Source organism: Dipodomys spectabilis, unplaced genomic scaffold, assembly GCF_019054845.1.
Source record: "Dipodomys spectabilis isolate Male_0828 unplaced genomic scaffold, ASM1905484v1 ptg000004l, whole genome shotgun sequence".
Classification (NCBI taxonomy): domain Eukaryota; kingdom Metazoa; phylum Chordata; class Mammalia; order Rodentia; family Heteromyidae; genus Dipodomys; species Dipodomys spectabilis.
The window spans coordinates 6,696,987-6,717,400 of record NW_024870681.1 but is presented as its reverse complement, the minus strand read 5'-3'; the positions used below and the strand labels follow the sequence as shown (position 1 = coordinate 6,717,400).

General features: G+C 41.1%; 1 protein-coding gene across 2 annotated transcripts in view; it reads right to left on the bottom strand.

Annotated features, from left to right (window-relative positions):
- The window catches only part of Ap2b1 (adaptor related protein complex 2 subunit beta 1), a 120,179-nt gene extending 100,376 nt beyond the window's left edge, over positions 1–19,803 (bottom strand). For both annotated transcript variants that reach the window (XM_042693795.1, XM_042693803.1), the window contains exons 1-3: positions 19,660–19,803; positions 9,800–9,859; positions 5,675–5,780 (exon numbers count right to left, since the gene is read on the bottom strand). In XM_042693795.1, the coding sequence (XP_042549729.1) occupies positions 5,675–5,780; positions 9,800–9,836 (143 nt within the window). In that variant the 5' untranslated portion in view covers positions 9,837–9,859; positions 19,660–19,803. The remainder of the gene's footprint in view (positions 1–5,674; positions 5,781–9,799; positions 9,860–19,659) is intronic.
- Between the last annotated feature and the right edge of the window lie 611 nt (positions 19,804–20,414).

The window sequence follows — 20,414 nt, the reverse complement described above, 5'->3', positions numbered from 1 at the left end:
CACATTCCCAATCCAAGCTATATTTTTGCTTGTTTTCTTTGTTTTGTGTGTGTGTGTGTGTGTGTGTGTGTGTGTGCCTTTTCTTTTTTGGTCCTGGGGATTGAACCGAGGACATTGCACCTAGTAGCACTTTGCTGCTGAGCTACATATCCCAGCCCTAAGCTATATTTCTTAAAATGTAGATTAACTATAATTTTATGGAAAGTTAGTAATTAACTATCCCCCTAAGGTTTTTTTAGAATATTTACAAATTTTAAATATTTTTAAGTATCTTACTACTAGTATAGAAGAAAAGATAAAGAACGTCAGTGTATTTCCACAGACAAAAGAATGACTGAAATAACTGGTCACATCATATAACTCCTGTGTATACACAAAAAAGGGTACAGAAATATTTACAAAAGGGAAGATGTACTGCATATTCAATCCATCACATCTTCAATGAACCACAAATTTCTCTTTTGCAAGGGAACAAGCTATTAGTTTCAGCATACCTGTGGGATCTCATGTACTTCTAGATACATTTTAAACTCTCTCCTAAATGAGTTTCTGCTTTCCATTTTCTAGAATAATTCATGTGTAAAATTGCTGCAAAATTAGTAAATGTCAAACATTAACTAGTAATAAATTGCTAAGAGCCTAAATAATGCTAGCAACCTACACAGGATCAAGAAGATAAAGTTGGATGAGTATGTGAATACAGCAATTAGGAGGTACTTGAGAGTTTTTGTGTTTTTTTTTGTTTTTTTTTTGTTGGTCGTGGGCCCTGAACTCTGGGCCTGAGCGCTGTCCCTCAGCTCTTCAGCTCAAGGCAAGCGTTCTACCACTTGAGCTATAACGCCACTTCCGGTTTTCTGGTGGTTTATTGGAGATAAGAGTTTCACGGACTTTCCTGCTCAGGCTGGCTTTGAACCATGATCCTCAGATCTCAGCCTCCTGAATAGCTAGGATTACAGGCATGAGCCACTGGCGCCAGGCTGGTACTTCAGAGTTTTGAACCAACCTGAGCTAGTCTAAAAACAAAAACAAAAAATGCAGGACGAGGAAGAGGAAGAAGAGGAGGAAGAGGAGGAAGAGGAGGAAGATGAGAAGGGAGAAGGGAGGAGGGAAGAGGAAGAGGAGGAAGAAGAAGAGGAGAAATTTTTGTACTAATCAGGAGCTAAAAGTAGTTTTTTTCAGATGAGCATGTACAACTGAATTGATGACAGCAAATACTAGTTATAAACCTAAGTTAAACAAAATGTTTTCACTGGATGTCAGTGGCTCACGCCTGTAATCCTAGCTACTCAGGAGGCTGAGATCTGAGAATCACGGTTCAAAGCCAGCCCTGGAAGGAAACTCTGTGAGACTCTTATCTCCAATAAACCACTCAGAAAACTAGAAGTGGCGCTGTGGCTCAAGTAGCAGAGCGCTGAAGAGCTGAGGGATAGTGCCCAGGCCCCAGTTTAAGCCCCATGACAAAAAAAAAAAAAGTTTTCAACCTGATAAAAAATAATTACATTGCTCTCATTGGCAGACCTGTAATACAAAATGTCATACTTAATTATTATTACATGAATTTCATCAAGAAATCGTGAGCCAGGTGCTAGTGGTTCATGACTGTAATCATCATTACTCAAGAGGCTGAAAGGACTGAGGTTCAAAGCCAGCCTGGACACGAAAGCCTATGAGACTCTTATCTCTAGTTAACCACCCCAAATCTGGAAGTGGAGCTGTGGTTCAAAGTGGTAGAGCACTAGCCTTGAGCAAAAAAGCTCTGAGACAGCAACTATGCCCTGAATTCTATTCCCCAGGACTAGAACAAAAAAAGAAAAAAATGTTTCAAATTTTTTTCTTTCTGATTATAAATAAATGTAATATATATAAATAATATCCTCTGTTCTGCTTCTTTTTAAGAAGATGTACAAGATTCACTCTGCCAGTCCCTGCTTTGCTTCTTGGTCTGCTAACTCCAAGTATGTACTACTTATTTGTCCCTTTCCAGAAAAACTTTTATCAATCCCAGACATAGATGGCCACTGATCAGCAATCTAAGAACCAAATGTCATTACAGGCTAACAGACAAAACAACAGAAACAGACATCCACAACCAACTTAGGCAACAGCACCTGGAACAGTCATATCTAGAACTACTATTTCTATCTGGGTTTCTTGTCTGGTTATGGGAACAGTTCTCAACTTTTTGATTTCAGAATCCTTTCACACATAAAATTACTGGAATCCCAAAGGATTTTTGTTCACGTGGGTTATACATCTATTAATATTTTACCGTATTAGGAAGAAAAACTAAGAAAAATTTAAAATAGCAATCCACTTAAAATATCAAACCCATTTCGAAACACAATAAGTGAAAATTTATTATAACAGTGTTTTATATTTTCTCACATCTCTTTATTGTTGTTCATCTTTTTGTAGAATGAATGCTTTGGTCAAAGTAGAAGACAATCCAGTTTCATATACATAAATAAGCTAGAAATTTCTTATTTTAAGTTTCTATATTTTTAATTTTACTTATAATAATTTTATATTTAATAATCATGTCACTATAATATTCTTAATAATAATTTTATATTTAACTTTTCTTAAAAGTTATTAACATTTTGAAATCTTTAATATTTTAGTTACATTTTCATGTACAATATTTTACACTGAAACTATACATGTGGCCAAGTACCAGTGGCTTACACCTGTAATCCTAACTACTCAGGAAGCTGAGATCTGAAGATCAGAGTTCAAAGCTAGCTGGGGCAGAAAATCCCTCTGAGAGTCTTATCTCTAATTAACCATTCAAAATGCAGAACTGGAGTTGTGGCTCAAAGTGGTAGAGCACTAGCCTTGAACAAAAGAGCTCAGGGACAGCGCCTAGATCCTGAGTTCAAGCCCCAGGACCGACAAAAAAAAAAAAAGGAACTACACATGTGCAGATTTTTCTTTTTAGTACACAAGAAAAATTCCTTAAAAGTTATAGTGAACAATCACTCTGAAACATCAATACTTGATTGCATTAAAATCTAAAATACTTATCATGTATTTTGAATGGATCTGTTACTGCATAATTTTGTGATAATTTACAGATCTTTTACTGCATAACTGTGATACAAGCATTGGTCCACAACAAGACATTGGGTCACTGAGCCATTCAGAGCTTCACAATGTTGACACATTTCACCGTGTAACAAAAAAATAACTGCATTAACTTATTTCACCACCAATCTTAGTAGACAGGTGCACAAGTTTCAAGAACGTGGCAAGCTCAGTGGTGAGAGATACAAGTTTTACAAAATCCTAATTTTATATTTATCTTTTAAAATCAGAACAAGTATTATGTGACTAATCACAGAAATTCTAAGACGAACTGGATGCAGCAACAGCTGCTCTCTTGGGTTTAGTAGTTGTTCACAAAATCTAGGCCTAAATCTGCCTCATTCAACTAGTGTAGTATTTCATTTCTCAGCCTTGGCACTCCAGTTATTCTTCCTCTTAGGACACATTTGTCACATGCCAACTTCTGAAGGTGTTGGCCTTGCCACCACAGGGCTGTACCAAGTGTCCATGTCCCTTTTTCCACATCTCAAAAGACCCAAGAGCGCTAATTATTTTTTGTTGTTGTTGTTGTTGGTCATGGGGCTGGAACTCTGAGCTTGGGCGCCATCCCTTAGCTTTTAGCTCAAGGCGAGTGCTCTACCACTTGAGCCACAGCGCCACTTCCAGTTTTCCAGTGGTTTATTGGAGATAAATGTCTCACAGACTTTCCTGCCAGGGCTGGCTTTAGACCACGATCCTCAGATCTCAGCCTCCTGAGTAGCAAGGATTACAGGTTTGAGCCACCAGTGCCCAGTTAAGAGCCCTAATTTTTACTTTAAAGTTCAAAATATATCTGTCAAAATTTCTCCCTTGAAGTAACAGGTTCATTTTGTTCACTTTGATCAAATGTCCCCCAAATACCAAAATCTAATTAAACATCCTCTATCAATCACTCTTTCACATAAGGGTATTTGCAATTCAAATAATCACACAGGGCTTTTTTCTTAATCATCATCCTTTACAATACAAATAAGCTTTATGCATAAATCCAATTTCATCATCACAGTATATTAAAAAGAACTGTACTCAAGGTTCAAATTTTTGTGGGTTGGAGAGTACTACTGGGCTTTGACTCAAGTACGCCCCATCCGTTATTCACTCTGGTTACTTTTCAGATCTGAAGCTTAAGGTTGGGGCCATCCTAAGCTGGCCATCCTATCTAGGCTTCCTACATAGCTAGGATTACAGACATGTGTGACTATACCAGGCTTGTTTGTTGAAATTGGGTCTTTTTGCCTAGGCTGGCCTCAAATCAGGATCCTCCTGATTTCTATCTCCTCTGAGTATAGATGGAATTACAGAAATAAGCCACCTTATTTGGTCCAAAGTTCAAGTTTTAAGAAAATAAATGTACAATGTGTTATGAAGGGCAGTCCTTTTGTCTTGTAAGGACATGGTGGTGAAAAAATACAGTGACAGCCGGGCGCTGGTGGCTCACGCCTGTAATCCTAGCTACTCAGGAGGCTGAGATCTGAGGATCGCGGTTCAAAGCCAGCCCGGGCAGGAAAGACCGTGAGACTCCTATCTCCAATAAACCACCAGAAAACCGGAAGTGGCGCTGTAGCTCAAGTGGTAGAGCGCTCGCCTTGAGCTGAAGTGCTGAGGGACAGCGCCCAGGCCCAGAGTTCAAGCCCCACGACCGACAAAAAAAAAAAAAATACAGTGACAAATGGCCAACCCCACTGCTTTGGTTTACATTGAGACACTGGCAATTTTATGCTCCACTGATTCACATCATCAGTGTAAACATCAATATGGGAAAAAAGACAAGTAATATGTAAGTATTATAAGACAATTTTGACTTCATATATACTGGGAAAGAATCTCAAGATCATTAAATTATAGAAATGAACAAAAAAAGACGAAATGAATTTTGTTAGCACTGATTATCATCTTCAATTCAACAAGCAAATGTAGAATTATAAAGCTGTGGGCATTGGATTAAGCCAATTAATTATATGAGCTTTTACTTACAGTATGTTTTTTTATCATCATCAAAGTATCTCATGCAACAGATTTGTAACTGTGCCAGCTCTCAGATTTTAGGCTAAGTCTGAATGCAACAAAATCAGTGCTCTAATAAAAGCAAACACTTAAATCAGAGCATTAATATAAAAGCACCATACTACCTGATATTTCCAGGGAAACAAACTTTTTTTTGTTGGTTGTGGGACTTGAACTCTGGGCCTGGGCACTGTCCCTCAGCTTCTCAGCTCAAGGCTAGCACACTACCACTTGAGCTATAGCATCACTTCTGGTTTTCTGGTGGTTTATTGGAGATAAGAGTCTCACGGTCTTTCCTGCCTGGGCTGGCTTTGAACCGTGATCTCCTTAGCCTCCTGCGTAGCTAGGATTACAGGCGTGAGCCACCAGCGCCTGGCCTACAAACCTTTTAGGTTTTAAGACCTACTATGTTGCCCAAGTAGTGCCCCAACTCTTGGATCTGAGGAATACTCCCACCTCAGCCTCTTGAATAGCTGAGACTATAAGCATGCTTCACTATGCCCCACAAGTCTATGATTTTAAAGTACAATTAATAAAGGCCCTAAAAGGGGTATCGCTAAAGTAATGATGGAGTAAATGTTCTTACCTCACATCTTTTCCCACAGTCATAGCAGCAATGACTTTCTTCACAGCCTCCTTCCTCTTTTCTTTCTTTTCATTATTGAGTTCAGCTTTTAATTCAAAGATTTCCCCTACAAGAGATGAGCGGAGGTGGTTGAGATCCCAGGACCACTAGAACAGAATATTGAACTATGCAATAACACCAGGAGAGCAAGGCAGCAACTGAAATAAATTATTAAAAAGTTACAGAGCCAAGTGCTGGTGACTCATGACTGTAATCCTAGGTACTTACTCAGAGGCTGAGATCTGAGGATTGAAATTCAAAACCAGCCAAGTCAGGAAAGTATGTGAAATTCTTATCTCCAGTTAACTATCAGAAAACCAGAAGTGGCTCTATAGCTCAAAGTGGTAGAGCACTAGCCTTGAGCAAAAGAATTCAGGAATAGCACACAGGCCCTAAATTCAAGCTTTATGTCTGACCAAAAAAAAAAAAAAAGTTATGCGTTAGGTAAATGTCACAGCACTAGAATTGTAACTGATTAGGTTACCACCAAAAGCTTTAAAAACTTTTAAAATTACAGCTTTAATATACAGTGAAGATGCTTAGGACCCGCGTAAGGTAGAAAAAAGCAAATTTCATGTATCAAATATAATAGGAAGAGAATACTGAGGAATAATTTTCATCCAAATTTTAAGATCCTAAGAACAAAGTAAATGTAGATAGGGAACAGTTTTAGAAATCTGCATTTGTCTCATTATTTATTTATTCATTCATTCATTTTTGCTACCAGTACTGGGGTTTGAACTCAAGACCTGGGTGCTATCTATTAGCTTTTTTGCTCAAAGCTGGTGCTCTACTACTTGACCCATACCTTCACTTCCAGCTTTTTGGTGGTTAACTGAAGATGAATCTCACAGACATTCCTGCCTGGGCTAGCTTCGAAATGCAATCCTTGGATCTCAACCTTCTGAGTAGCTAGAATTATAGGCATGAGCCACAAGTGCCCAGCTATTCCTTGAATCCAGATGTTCCAATCTTGGCCACACACTCCTCAAGATAACAATTATATATGTTCTACTCAGGATAACAGGAATCAGTACTTACAATGACTTGAATCAGAATGTCAAGGAGATCTCTATCATGAATCATTTGCTCTAATCATTGCTCTAATCCCTCCCAACCCACCCTAAGGTTATAGTCTTATCCTATCCAAGCAATGTAACAAGAATAATTTTTTTTTTTGGGTCCGTTCGTGGGGCTTGAACTCTGGGCTTGGGCGCTGTCCCTCAGCTCTTCAGCTCAAGGCTAGCGCTCTACCACTTGAGCCACAATGCCACTTCTGGCTTTTTTTCTTCTTGCTTATGTGGTGCTGAGGAATCGAACCCAGGGCCTCAGGCATGCAAGGCAAGCGCTCTACCACTGAGCCACCTTCTCAGCCCATCAAGAATAATTATTAAGCTGGGTGCTGGTGGTTCACACATATAATCTTAGTTACTCAGTAGGCTGAGATCTGAGGTCCACAGCCAACCTAGGGCAGGAAAGTCTGTGAGACTCTTATCTCCAAATAAACACCAGAAAACCAGAAGTGGAGTTGTAGCTCAAAGTGGCAGAGTGCAAGTCTTGAGTAAAAGAGCCTAGGGACAGGGCTTGGACAGTGGCTCAGTGGCAGAGTGCTTGCCTTGCATGCATGAGGCCCTGGATTTGATTCCTCAGCACCACATAAACAGAAAAGGTCAGAAGTGGCACTGTGGCTCAAGTGGTAGAGCACTAGCCTTGAGCAAAAGAAGCTCAGGGACAGTGCCCAGGCCCTGAGTTCAAGCTGCAGGTCTGGCAAAAAAAAAAAAAAACAGAGCATAAGGACAGTACCCACGACCAATGGCCCTCCACCCCCTCTCCTCCCACCCCCCCCCAAAAAATTATGAAGTTAAAAGAATAATACAAGGGCTGAGAATATGGCTTAGTGGTAGAGTACTTGCCTAGCATATATGAAGCCCTTGGTTCGATTCCTCAGTACCACATAAGCAGAAAAAGCCAGAAGTGGCACTATGGCTCAAGTGGTAGAGTGCTAGCCTTGAGCAAAAGAAGCTCAGGGACAGTGCCCAGGCTCTGAGTTTAAGCTGCAGGACTGGGGGGGAAAAATAGTACAGAGCAGAGTTATTTCTAAAGGCATAATCCTGAGTTACTGTTCAGACCTAGTTTTATAAAATGTTAGAGACTTCCCATTATTTTAAGGCTCACTTATCTTAAGAATGCTGGAGTCAAAACTTCTTAAAAGAGAGGAAGAAGGGCTGGGAAAGTGGCTCAGTGGTAGAGCACTTGCCTTGCATGCATGAGGCCCTGGGTTTGGTTCCTCAGCACCACATAAGCAAAAAAAAAAAAGGCGGAAGTGGTGCTGTGGCTCAAGTGGTAGAGCGCTGGCCTTGAGCTAAAGAGCTGAGGGACAGCGTCCAGACCCAAAATTCAGGCCCCACGACCGGACCCTCCCCCAAAAAAAACGAGAGGAAGAAGGGAAGACTGGTCTCCCAGTTCATTTTACCCAGATCTCATTTGCCAGTATGACTGTACACAAAGACACTCAGAACTAAAAAAGCTTGCTTCATCAATATCCATCCCTAAAAGGCAAGCAAATTAGTACAAAAAGCTATTTCGTTTAATGAACAGCTGCAAAATAGCACAGCTGGGTCTTCAAAGAGTCATTCACCTTTTTAACCACGTCCCATGCTGCCAAGTCTAGCTCTTAGAGCTCCCCTCATTGACTTCTGGGAAGAATAAAGGACAAACAGCAGGTTTCAGAAAGTCTGAACTGTGAATAGCAGCAGGAGCTACAGAATGAAAACAGGATGTAGCTGAAATTATTCCAGTACTGAGCATAAATTTAAAGAATATGTTCCAGTGGCAGTTCTGGTGGGTGTTGCAGGAAGCAAAAGGAACACAGTCTATCCATTTTTAAAAACATGGTATTTATCTAGCAATGACTCAATCTTTAAATCTCAAACTTTTATGCATAATTTTAAAAAGGTCCTTTTCCTGCCCAAACTAGACTTGAATGTTGATCCTCAGATCTCAGCTTCCTGAGTAGCTAGGATTACAAATGTGGGCCACCAGTGTGCCTGGCTGATAGTCTTATTATTCACTGATCATGATCCACATGATCCATCATGATCACTTATTTTGCAACTCAAATTATCCATATTTTACAAGTGGGGACCATTTCAAGCTGTGGTGCTCCTCCTTGGTATGTCCTATCATTTGAGCACTTATGAGATATTCATGTCCAACTTGTACATTTCCTCAACCAACCCTAGAAGTTATTTCTCCAAGAAATTCTGGTTCCTTTTAGTGATAAATGATATTTATAAACCAAGATTTGTGTAGTAGGAGTCTTCTATATCTACTCTGACTTGGAGGAAATTTAATATTTAAATTAATACTTAAATCAAAAACTCCAACATCAAGCTGTACATTGTAGATACTCAATATTGACTAACTAGTGCAATACAGACTGTAGTGTGTAAGCTCAGCTAAATATGGAGACAATTGTACCAGTAAATACTACAAAGAAACAAGAAAGTCGAATTCAGGGCCAGAAAATTTGAAATATAGCCACTGGAGGAGAGGAGAAAACATACATCTGAGAAGCAAGACAAGCTACTGAAGAACAAAAGAAAAACAAGAACAGCAGTTGGTGTCATGCTCAGAATACATCAGTAACTATGAGGCTTACTGAATACAAAGCTCAACTAAGGGTACAGTAAGTGGAGAATAACTGGACTCATCTGTCTTTGATAGAAGGGCCAACCAGATTTCTAGAAATTAGCTATTTAGGAATGATTTTACAGAAGAGGGCAGGTTTGACTTTCCCAAGACGAATCCTTAGTTCTAGTCTATAAGCATATATAAAAACTAGTTATATTTTGATCACAAAGATGAAAGTAATAAAAAAGAGCTAGAAGTCATTGCTCATGAGTGGAGCACTTGCCTAGCATATGTGAAGTCCCTAGCACTGCAAAATAAATGAAAACTCTATACTGTAATAACTTACTCAGATACACTTATATGTAGAATTTGTAGCATATCTGAAACAGGAACATTCTACTTGGGGAAATTTTTGAAAAATGTCAAAAGATGAGATGAAATTCTACTACTTACCCTTTTTATTGGTGGTGAAGTACTTGGAGTCAGTCATGGTTTTGGATCTTTAACATGCACCTATGGCAAGAGAAAAGAATGTCTTTATCCTAATTATGTATGTGTATACATGTATGTATATGTGTGTATATATACACACATATATATGTATATGTATATATATATATATATCTCCAGCAAGGCATATTGCTATTATTTATTTTTGCCAATCCTGGGGCTTGAACTCAGGACCTGGGCACTGTCCCTGAGTTGTTTTGCTTAAGGCTAGCACGCTACCACTTGAGCCACAGCACCATTCTGGCTTTTTCTGTTTATGTGGTACTGAGGAATCGAGCCAGGGCTTCATAAATGCTAAGCAAACACTCTACCACTAAGCTACATTTCCAACCCCCAATTAATTTTTAAGACATTCAGTTTTATCAAAATGCACTCCAGGAGGGGCTGAGAAGGTGGCTTAATGGTAGAATGCTCGCCTTGCATGCATGAGGCCCTGGGTTCAATTCTCAGCACCACATAAGCAGAAAACGCTGGAAGTGGCCCTGTGGCTCAAGTGGTAGAGCGCTAGCCTTGAGCTGAAGTGCTGAGGGACAGCGCCCAGGCCCAGAGTTGAGGTCCCACGACCGGACGCCCCCCCCCCCCCCAAAAAAAAGACAAAATGCACTCCAGGAAACACACACACATACACACACAAATTCAGCTAGCTTAAATTTTTTTTTTTTTGGTCAGTCTTGGGGCTTGAACTCTGGGCCTGGGCGCTGTCCCTCAGCTCTTCAGCTCAAGGCGAGCGCTCTACCACTTGAGCTACAGCGCCACTTCCAGTTTTCTGGTGGTTTATTGGAGATAGAAGACTCACGGTCTCTCCTGCCCGGGCTGGCTTTGAACCTTGATCCTCAGATCTCAGCCTCCTGAGTAGCTAGGATTACAGGCGTGAGCCACCAGCGCCTGGCTAGCTTAAAATTTTATATTTCAGAATTTCTGCATTAAAAAATGAGGGCTTCTTCCTATCATCAATACTGGTAATTCAAGATACACAGAAAACAAAAGATAACCCCCCTGCCTCCAGGAGCAAACAGGAACAAAGTCTAAAGGCCAAATCAAATGCAATACTTATTCCATGCAATATTATGGATTTGTGACTTTTTTTTCCTTCTTTTTTTTTTTTGGGGGGGGGGGGGGGCGGGTTTAAGTCCTAAGGGCCTCAGTGCTGTCCCTGGGCTATTTTGCTCAAGCCTAGAGCTCTACCACTTTGAGCTACAGCAACAGTTCCGGTTTTTCTGGTGGCTAATTGGAGAGAAGAGTCTCATGGACTTTCTTGCCCAGACTGACTTTGAACCAGGATCCTTAGATCTCAGCCTCCTGAGCAGTTAGGTTTACAGGCATGAGTCACCAGTGCCCAACTACTTTGTGATTTTTTATCCACTATTATCTCTCCAAGGACAAAAGTTACCATTCCTTGTAAAATATTTTCAACTATTCACCCAAACATTTAAGGTAAGAAAAAGGTTGTTTGGCAGATCTCTTCCAAACTGTACTCCCTTCCCAGTTTGAGCCCAAACTACAGCAAGACCCAAGGGTGTGTGGGGAGGGAAAGATAGAATTAGATATAGATCTCAACCTCAACCCTAATTCTTTTTTTTCTTCAAAATAATTTTTTTATTGTAAAAATACTGTAAAGAGGGATTACAATTACATGGGCAAGATAATGAGTACATTTCTTATCAAGCATTGTAGCCTCCTCCTTTGTTTCCCCTTCCCATCCCTTCCCATCCTCCTCCCGCCCCTCCACCCAATCCTCCCCGCTCCGCCCCCACCAAAGTTGTAAAATTCGTTTTCAACATAACAACTTGTACATCTCACTGTTGCAATGGGTCCACCTGTATCCCTATTTAAATGATTTGTTTTTCCCCTTCCCCTCCACAAAGTATACCAACAAGAAATACAGTGAAAGCAGGGGTTATACTGTGGGGGAGGGACATACAAAGCAACAAAAAAATAATCTTATAAATGAGTTAGAAACAATCGCATGAAAGAAAAAAAACATTTCAATACATATCCTAGGGTTCATTTCCCTAACATCACCTTATCTGACCTTTTCTGCTTGACTCAGACATATACTAGATATTGCAAATAAGGGAAACCATGGGACCTATGTTTCTTTGGGCCTGGCTTACTTCACTTAATATTAATTTTTTCCAAGCCTTTCCATTTCCTAACAAATGGGGCAATGTCATTCTTTCTGATGGAGGCATAGAATTCCATTGTGTATATATACCACATTTTCTTGATCCATTCATCTACTGAAGGGCATCTAGGTTGGTTCCATATCTTAGCTATAGTAAATAGTGCTGCAATAAACATAGTCGTGCTGGTAGCTTTAGTGTGTTCTTGTTTGTAAACATTTGGGTAAATGCCCAAAGGTGGGACTGCTGGGTCATAGGGGAGCTCTATGTGGAGTCTTTTGAGGAACCTCCATACTACTTTCCAAAATGGTTGAACAACAACCCTAATTCTTCTGCCTTAATTCCCAAGAGAATTTATTCTGTGGATTTGTGTCTCCACTACTTAAATAAACAAAATAAAGATAAAATGGTCTGGTTACATTCCCACCCCCCCAAATCATAAGATGATGTTTTAGACAGTGTCCAAAGTACTTAACTCTTTAAATATGTTCAATTTTCATTAAATGACATTTCTCTGTACTAAAAAAAAAAGTGTATCTTTCTCAATTACACCATCATCAATAATGCTTTTTTATTAACTTTCAGGTGAGATATCTGGTACTCATTATTATCAGGTCAATATAACAAGCAATAATCAATGGCAAACTCAGTTGGTGCTGGTGGCTCACACTTAAAAACCTAGCTACTGGGGCTGGGAAAGTGGCTCAGTGGCAGAGCGCTTGCCTTGCATGCATGAGGCCCTGGGTTCGATTCCTCAGCACCACATAAGCAAAAAGAAAAAAAAGCCAGAAGTGGCACTGTGGCTCAAGTGGTAGAGCGCTAGCCTTGAGCTGAAGAACTGAGGGACAGTGCCCAGGCCCAGAGTTCAGGCCCCACGACCGGACCCAAAAAAACAAAAAGAACAACAACAACAACAAACAACCTAGCTACTTAGGAAGATGAGACCTTTATGGAGCCAGCTTGGGTAGACAAATCTGTGAACCAGCAAACAAAAGCAGAAACTGGAAGTGTGATATAGTTAGTAGAGCTCCAGCCACATGCTAACTAAGCAAGAGCATGGGGCCCTGAGTTCAAGTCCTAAAGCAAGCACACACACCCACAAAAAAGTATGCAATAACGCATTTATAAGATTATCTCTTTGTTGCTTTGTATGTCCCTCCCCCACAGTATAACCCCTGCTTTCACTATATTTGATGTCAGTATAACTTGTGGAGGAGATGGGGAAAAACAAGTCGTTTAAGGATACAGGTGGACCTGTTGCAACAATGAGAAGTACAAGTTGTCATGTCAAAAACGAGCTTTACAACGTTGGGGGGGGGGTTGGGGGGGGAGGGGTATGGGGGGAGAATTGGGTGGGGGGTGGGGGGAGGCTGGGAAGGGATGTGAAGGGTAAACAAAGGAGGAGGCTTGATAAGAAATGTACGCATTATCCTGCCTATGTAATTGTAACCCCTCTGTACAGTATGTTCACAAAAAAAAAAAAAGTGTGTAAATTCAAATGATAACATATTTGAAAATAATAAAATAATGAATGGAGCTTAGAGGGGGAAAAAAAAGACCAATTATCAAAAAAAAATAATCATTGTAAGTAAAGAAAGGGAAAATGAGCCAAACAAACCTAAAATATGAAGTGAGTCTGGTTTAAAATGATCTTTGGCTGGGAATGTGGCTTAATTGTAAAAGTGCTTGTCTAGCATGCATGAAGCCCTGGGTTTGATTCCTCAATACTACACAAACAGAAAAAGCCAGAAGTGGTGCTGTGGCTCAAGTGGTAGAGTGCTAGCCTTGACCAAAAGAAGCTCCGGGACACTGCCCAGGCCTTGAGTTCAAGTCCCAGGACTGGTTTTTAAAAAAAGTAAAATGAGGGCTGAGAAGGTGGCTCAGTGGTAGAGTGCTTGCCTTGCATGCTCAAGGCCCTGGGTTCGATTCCTCAGCACCACGTAAGCAAAAAGGAAAAAGCCGGAAGTGGCGCTGTGGCTCAAGTGGTAGAGTGCTAGCCTTGAGCTGAAGAGCTGAAGAACAGTGCCCATGCCCAGAGTTCAGGCCCCACGACCGCCCCCCCCCCCAAAAAAAAAGTGAAATGATCTTTACAATGTGCTTCTTGCAAAATCTAATGGAAAGAAGATTAATTTGATATCTTTTCAAACTGCCATTTATTACTTATTTCTCTAGATCCTGATAATTATATATATAAGAAAGAAAGAAAGAAAGAAAGAAAGGAAGGAAGGAAGGAAGGAAGGAAGGAAGGAAGGAAGGAAGGAAGGAAGGAAGGAAGGAAGGAAGGAAGGAAGGAAGGAAGGAAGGAAGGAAGGAAGGAAGGAAGGAAGACAGATTTTTTTTTGGAATGGGGCTTGAACTCAGGGCCTGGGCACTTGAACTTGGGAACTGGGGCACTGAGCTTTTTCACTCAAGGCTATCACTCTACCACTTTGAGCCACAGAGCCACTTCTGGTTTTCTGGTGGTTAACTGCCCAAGCTGACTTCAAACTGCAATCCTCAGATCTCAGTCTTCTGAGTAGCTAGGAGTACAGCCACCAGCACCTGGCTAATACAATAGTTCTTTAAGTTGTACCAGAACCTAAATTACCTTCTAAGAAAAAATGTGCCAATACCATGACTGACTTCAACTGCTTCACAACCAATGATTTTATATCATTATAAAATACAGAGGAAGTGGCACTGTGGCTCAAGTGGTAGAGCACTCGCCTTGAGCTGAAGAGCTGAGGGACAACACCCAAGCCCAGAGTTCAAGCCCCACTACCAACAACAATAATAATAATAATTTCTATCCTGGATAATTAAAGTTAATCTGTAAGAAAGACTTGACTTATACAACATTTTCATAATGACTTTGTAGCAAAAATTCAGAGTACTATAATCATTTAATCCATTCACATTGTAAACTAAATATGGAATAGACTCTTGGAGGAGATCTTCATATAATAAACATTTGGAGGGCTGGGAAGGTGGCTCAGTGGTAGAGCGCTTGCCTTGCATGCATGAGGTCCTGGGTTCCATTCCTCAGCACCACATAAGCAAAAAGAAAAAAGCTGGAAGTGGCGCTGTGGCTCAAGTGGTAGAGTGCTAGCCTTGAGCTGAAGAACTGAGGGATAGCACTCAGGCCCAGAGTTCAGGCCCACGACCGGACCCAAAATAATAATAATAATAAACATTTGGAATAAGTCTGAAATCATCTATGAATTTACCTGTGCAAGCTGAAAAACCAATATATAGAAATGATTACTAGAGCCTGAGGAGGGTCCATTATGGTCTGTCTAGGATATTATGCCATTTTAAGTACTAGAAGATCATCAAAACTTTTATTTATTATTTTTTTTTTTTCCGGTCGTGGGCCTGAACTCTGGGCCTGGGCACTGTCCCTCAGCTCTTCAGCTCAAGGCTAGCGCTCTACCACTTGAGCCACAGCGCCACTTCCCGCTTTTTTCTTTTTGCTTATATGGTGCTGAGGAATGGAACCCAGGGCCTCATGCATGCAAGGCAAGCACTCTACCACTGAGCTACCTTCCCAGCCCTATCAAAACTTTTAAAACTTGCTTAGGATTTAAAAACAGAATTTTCTTGGAAATTTTCACCCAGTTTCTCACAAAAAGTGCATGAAATTATTTTGTTCTCTGAAGTTCTCATATATATCTATCTATGGATAGATTAGATAGATAGATAGATAGATAGATAGACAGACAGACATACCCACATTAAATTCTTAATAAGAATTTTCATCACATTCTGTTAAATAATAAAATACCCTAATTCTTAAGTCATGACTTTATTAGCAGTTACGCTATTTCAATATCTCTCCTAACAAATTTCAATTTAAAGCATATATTTGTCCTGTTTGTTGGGAGAATTTTATCTTAGAGAATAATGTACCCCAATCAGGTGCCAGTGGCTCATGCCTGTAATCCTAGCCACTCAGGAGGCTGAGATCTGAGGATCATGATTCAAAGCCAGCCAGGAAAGTCTGAGACTCTTATGTCCAATTAATCACCAGAAAACCAGAAGTGGCGTTGTGGCTCAAGTGGTAGAGTGCTAGCCTTGAGCTGAGGAGCTCAGGGACAGCACCCCTGGCCCAAAGTTCATGACCTGCGACCCACAAAAAAATAAAATAATGTACCCAACCCAAAAATATTAGGGAAGAAAGGAGTATCAAATATCTTTAGAAGTTGAAAACACAGATCTTAAACCAAGACTTTCTGCTCTAAAAAAAAAAACAGACCCAGCTACTGGGCAAGCTGGGGCAGGAAGATTGTAATTTCAAGGTCCAGCCTGGGGTAATGTATTGAGATCATTTCAAAAGTAAATAAAAATACTGGGGATGCAGATCAGTGACATCATCTCAGTCCCTGGTTTATTAGATGGCCTAGGTTCAATCCTCCTGTTTCACAGTTGTTGTTGTTTTTTTTTTAAGGACAGCCAGAGAGGCACAGGGACAGACAGGCAAGGGATGTAGCTCAGTGGTAAGAGAATTTGCATAGCAGGTTAAAAACCTGCCCTCCCCCAGCAAAAAAAGACACAAAAAATAAAAGAGAAGAAAACATAACTCTTAGCTGACACCATGGAAAAAATTACAAAGAAATATTCAGGAATGTGGCTCAGTGGTAGACAGCTTGCTTAGCATGCATGAAGTCCTGGGTTCGATACCTCAGTACCACATAAACAGAAAAAGCCAGAAGTGGTGCTGTGGCTCAAGTGGTAGAGTGCTAGCCTTAAGCAAAAGCAATTCAGGGACAGTGCCCAGGTCCTGAGTTCAAGCCCCAGGACTTGCAAAAAAAAAAAAGTAAATAAAAATATTCCCTATCTATATTGTCAGAGAAACATTATAACAAGTTAGTCTCTGCTTTAAGCCAGAAGAATCAATGCCCAGGCTGGTAGCTCATGCCTGTAATACTTGCTACTCAGGTGGCTATGATATGAGAACCAGGATTCAAAGCCAGACCAAGTGGAAAAGTCCATGGGTTTATCTCCAATTACCACCAAAAAGCTGGAAGTGGAGGTGTGGCTCAAGTGGTAGAGCTCCAGCTGTGAGTGAAAAATCCAAAAGGCCCTGAGTTCAAGCCCCAGTATAGGAACAAAAAACAAAACAAAATTAACTCTCCAAGAAAGATGAAAATAATCTAAATAAAAAGCAAGAGAAGATGGTTATACACTCTGAATTTCCTAAAGGCCACTGAATCGTCCATCTTAAAACGGTTTTTATAAAAATTTCACCTCAAAAACCTTTGCATACATATTTTTAAAATAAAGTGTACCCAACATTTGCCAGATACAAGAATAGCCATATTTTCTAAATTTAGGAAGGTAAAAACTGATGCCTTGACTAAAAGGTTCAGAAAGCATGGTCAGGATGAAGCCAAAGAAAATATAATTTGCTAAGAAAAATTATTCTTATAGTACCTGCCTAGTAAGCACTGAGTTCCTGAACCCTAGGAGGACCTGAGTTCAAACCTCCAATACCATCAAATAAAAAATCTAAAATATTAATAATTTACTGAAGCGCCTCAAGAATAAAAGTTCTTCTGAGAGACAAGAGAAGTAATGTTCCTCAGAAGAGCCTAGAATAGAAATAAAGCCGTAATAGAATTTGAACTCTACTACCTTTCTACCAAATCAAACCCAAACCTGAAAAGTACTCCCTGGCTGTTCTGACTGATGGATTGTATGCACTAGGGACATTGTTAAACAATAAAGCTGCCCCAGTCAAAGCACATAATCACTTATTTGTCCTAGCATAAAGTGTGATGTCACTATATTTCACAGAAGGTTGCCCTGGACAGGATTATATATCTAGATTTAACATAACCTAGTTTCTGCCAAATATAGGTTGTGAAAGTCCCTCCTCTCCTTCAATTCCGTCCTCCATCCAGTTCCTCAATGAGAAACAAGATTAACAGTTTAGTAGTATAATTTTTTTTTAAAAAATAGTGTCTTAATTTCAAATGGCTCTGGTAAATTGTCCATTTTTGCACATAAGCCTAAAGCACAGTTCAGTGGTCATAGTAAGAAACTGCCCAAAGTCAGGCAAATAGTAAAGCAGCTTTTTATTACAAGTCTTAAAGGTGTTAAGCTCATTTTCATTCAAATATTCAGTAACAAAGACCAATGGGATCTTCCAAGTATTATTTAGTTCATCAGAAATCATGAAACATTTTACAGCTAAAAATCTCCTTTTATTTAAACATGACTATAAGTTATTGTTAATATAGTATCATTCTGAAAAAAGGGCTCAACAGTTTTACATCCAACTGTTAATGAAATACCAAGCCAGCCTGAGAAGACTGTGTTCTGTCTAAATACTCCTTGTTTCACTGAGTTCAAATCTGTCCCTCAATTGTGATCATCTAAAATAGTGATCTTTTAAAAAAGAAAAAAAATCACATAGGAGAAATGAACCTGCTTGAGTCTCTTAAAATGTTTGCTTTATATTAATTTTATCACCCAACTTCCAGGGGGCCTGTCGCAGGACACACTATCCTTTCTGGTTCTCCAGGAGTTCTAGTTGTTAAGATACCTGAAATGGCTCTCACCTTGCCACCAGCTTAGTCATCACTGGAAAGTGTTTCTTGTACAGCTGCTTTCTATTATTACTTTGCAAGTGCACCCTGAGGCTAAGCAATAGAACTGTACAAGGAAGGTAATTAATAATTTAAATTGTTCCATATTGACACCACCTTCTTTCTTAGTCATCCAACCTTTCAGAGCTAATAACATTTTCTTTACTCTTCCTTTTAAACAACCGTTACAACAGTGTTAGGCAGTTAAAAAAGCGCTTTTCTTTCTAAATGTCAAAAGTCTAATGACGGACCAGGCCACATTTCCCAGTACTTCGTAACGAAGCCGAGTAAATGAGTTCAATAAAAGCCAAATTAAGAAGTGTTTTGAAAACAAACCAGCACACATTCTCCGAATGCAAATTTGGGGAAAAAAACCAAAAAAACAAAAACAGGAAATTCTAGTTTTTTTACTTCTAATGGAATCTAAAGGCTTTCCCAAACTAGTCAGTTACTGCGAGACCCGGGAGGGGGGGGGAGGGGGGAGGAGGAGGGGGAAGGAAGAAAAAGAAAAAGACTTCCTCCACTCTCCCTTCGGGTCAATTATGGAGGTTAGTTCTGGCCAGGCTCGAGGTGTCAAGGAAGCCCTCTTCCTTCCCCCAGATGATCACAGACCCTCGGGGTGTGTTCTTCATCCTCCTATCAGATAGCAAAGAGACAGGGGTGCCTCCAAACCTCAAGTTCTGGGGGCAAAGGGTTGGGGACCCCTTTTTTCCCCCTTCTGTTCGCTGGACACCTCCCTGTCCCTCGGGAACCACCCGGAAAGGGGAAGGGCTGCCCTCGGCCTCCACTCTGGCCTCGACCCGCCACACCCCTGGCCTCCGCCCTCCGGCCAAGAAAGCCCCAACTCGGAAGCCCACTCTTCCCTCCAGGGCACCCCCAGCCCCCGCGGCCACCCTGAGCACTCCCTCCCTGCTCCCACCCGGGCGGCAGGCAGCGGGGACGGCCCCCCGCCGACCTTCCTCCTCACAACGGTCACCCCGACGCTGCCCCCATCCTCAACCGTCTCGTTTCCAGGATCCAGCCCCGCCCGGTCAGCGGCCCAGCCCCCCGGGGTTCCCCTTCCTTCCCATCAATTAGGGACACACCCCAAAAACAGCCGCCCGAAACTCACCAGGGGCGAGGGCGGGGGTGGCGGCAGCAGTCGGAGAGCACAGCCCGGGAGCGGTTGTAATGGTTTCCTGCCCGTCACGATTCTTTCTTTAGGTCTACACTGCGCAAAACCCAATTTGCCAGGCACAAAGATGGTAGGCCGGAAACCTTAACGTCAGAGAGCCTCGCCGCGCGACGTCATCGAGGTGCGCGGGAGAAGCAGGAGGCGGTTACCTGGGAGACGAAAGAAGGACACCTGGACCCCTGGTTGTTTTCTGTATTTGTTTCCTCGCACAGGGATTTTTTTTTCTTTTCAAAACTTAAACACGGGGGCTGGGAAGGTGGCTCAGTGGTAGAGTGCTTGCCTTGCATGCTTGAGGCTCTGGGTTCGATTCCTCAGCACCACATAAGAAAAAAAAGCCAGAAGTGGCGCTGTGGCTCGTGGTAGAGTGCTTGCCTTGAGCTGAAGAGCTGAGGGACAGCGCCCAGGCCCAGAGTTCAGGCCCCACGACCGGACCAAAAAAAAAAAACTTAAACACGGGTGTGTGTGTGTGTGTGTGAAATATCTTGTCCCTTTCTTTAAAACAAACTATCCTGGGAGGCTCAGATTCCCTCAATGATGACACAGCCCAGGACTACACACACACACACACACACACACACACACACACGTGCAAAGACACACACACACACACACGTGCAAAGATGGCATCAGTTCAAATCCCTGCCCTGAGTGGCTCCACAACCTCTTTAAGTCTAAATGTTACAAAATAAAAT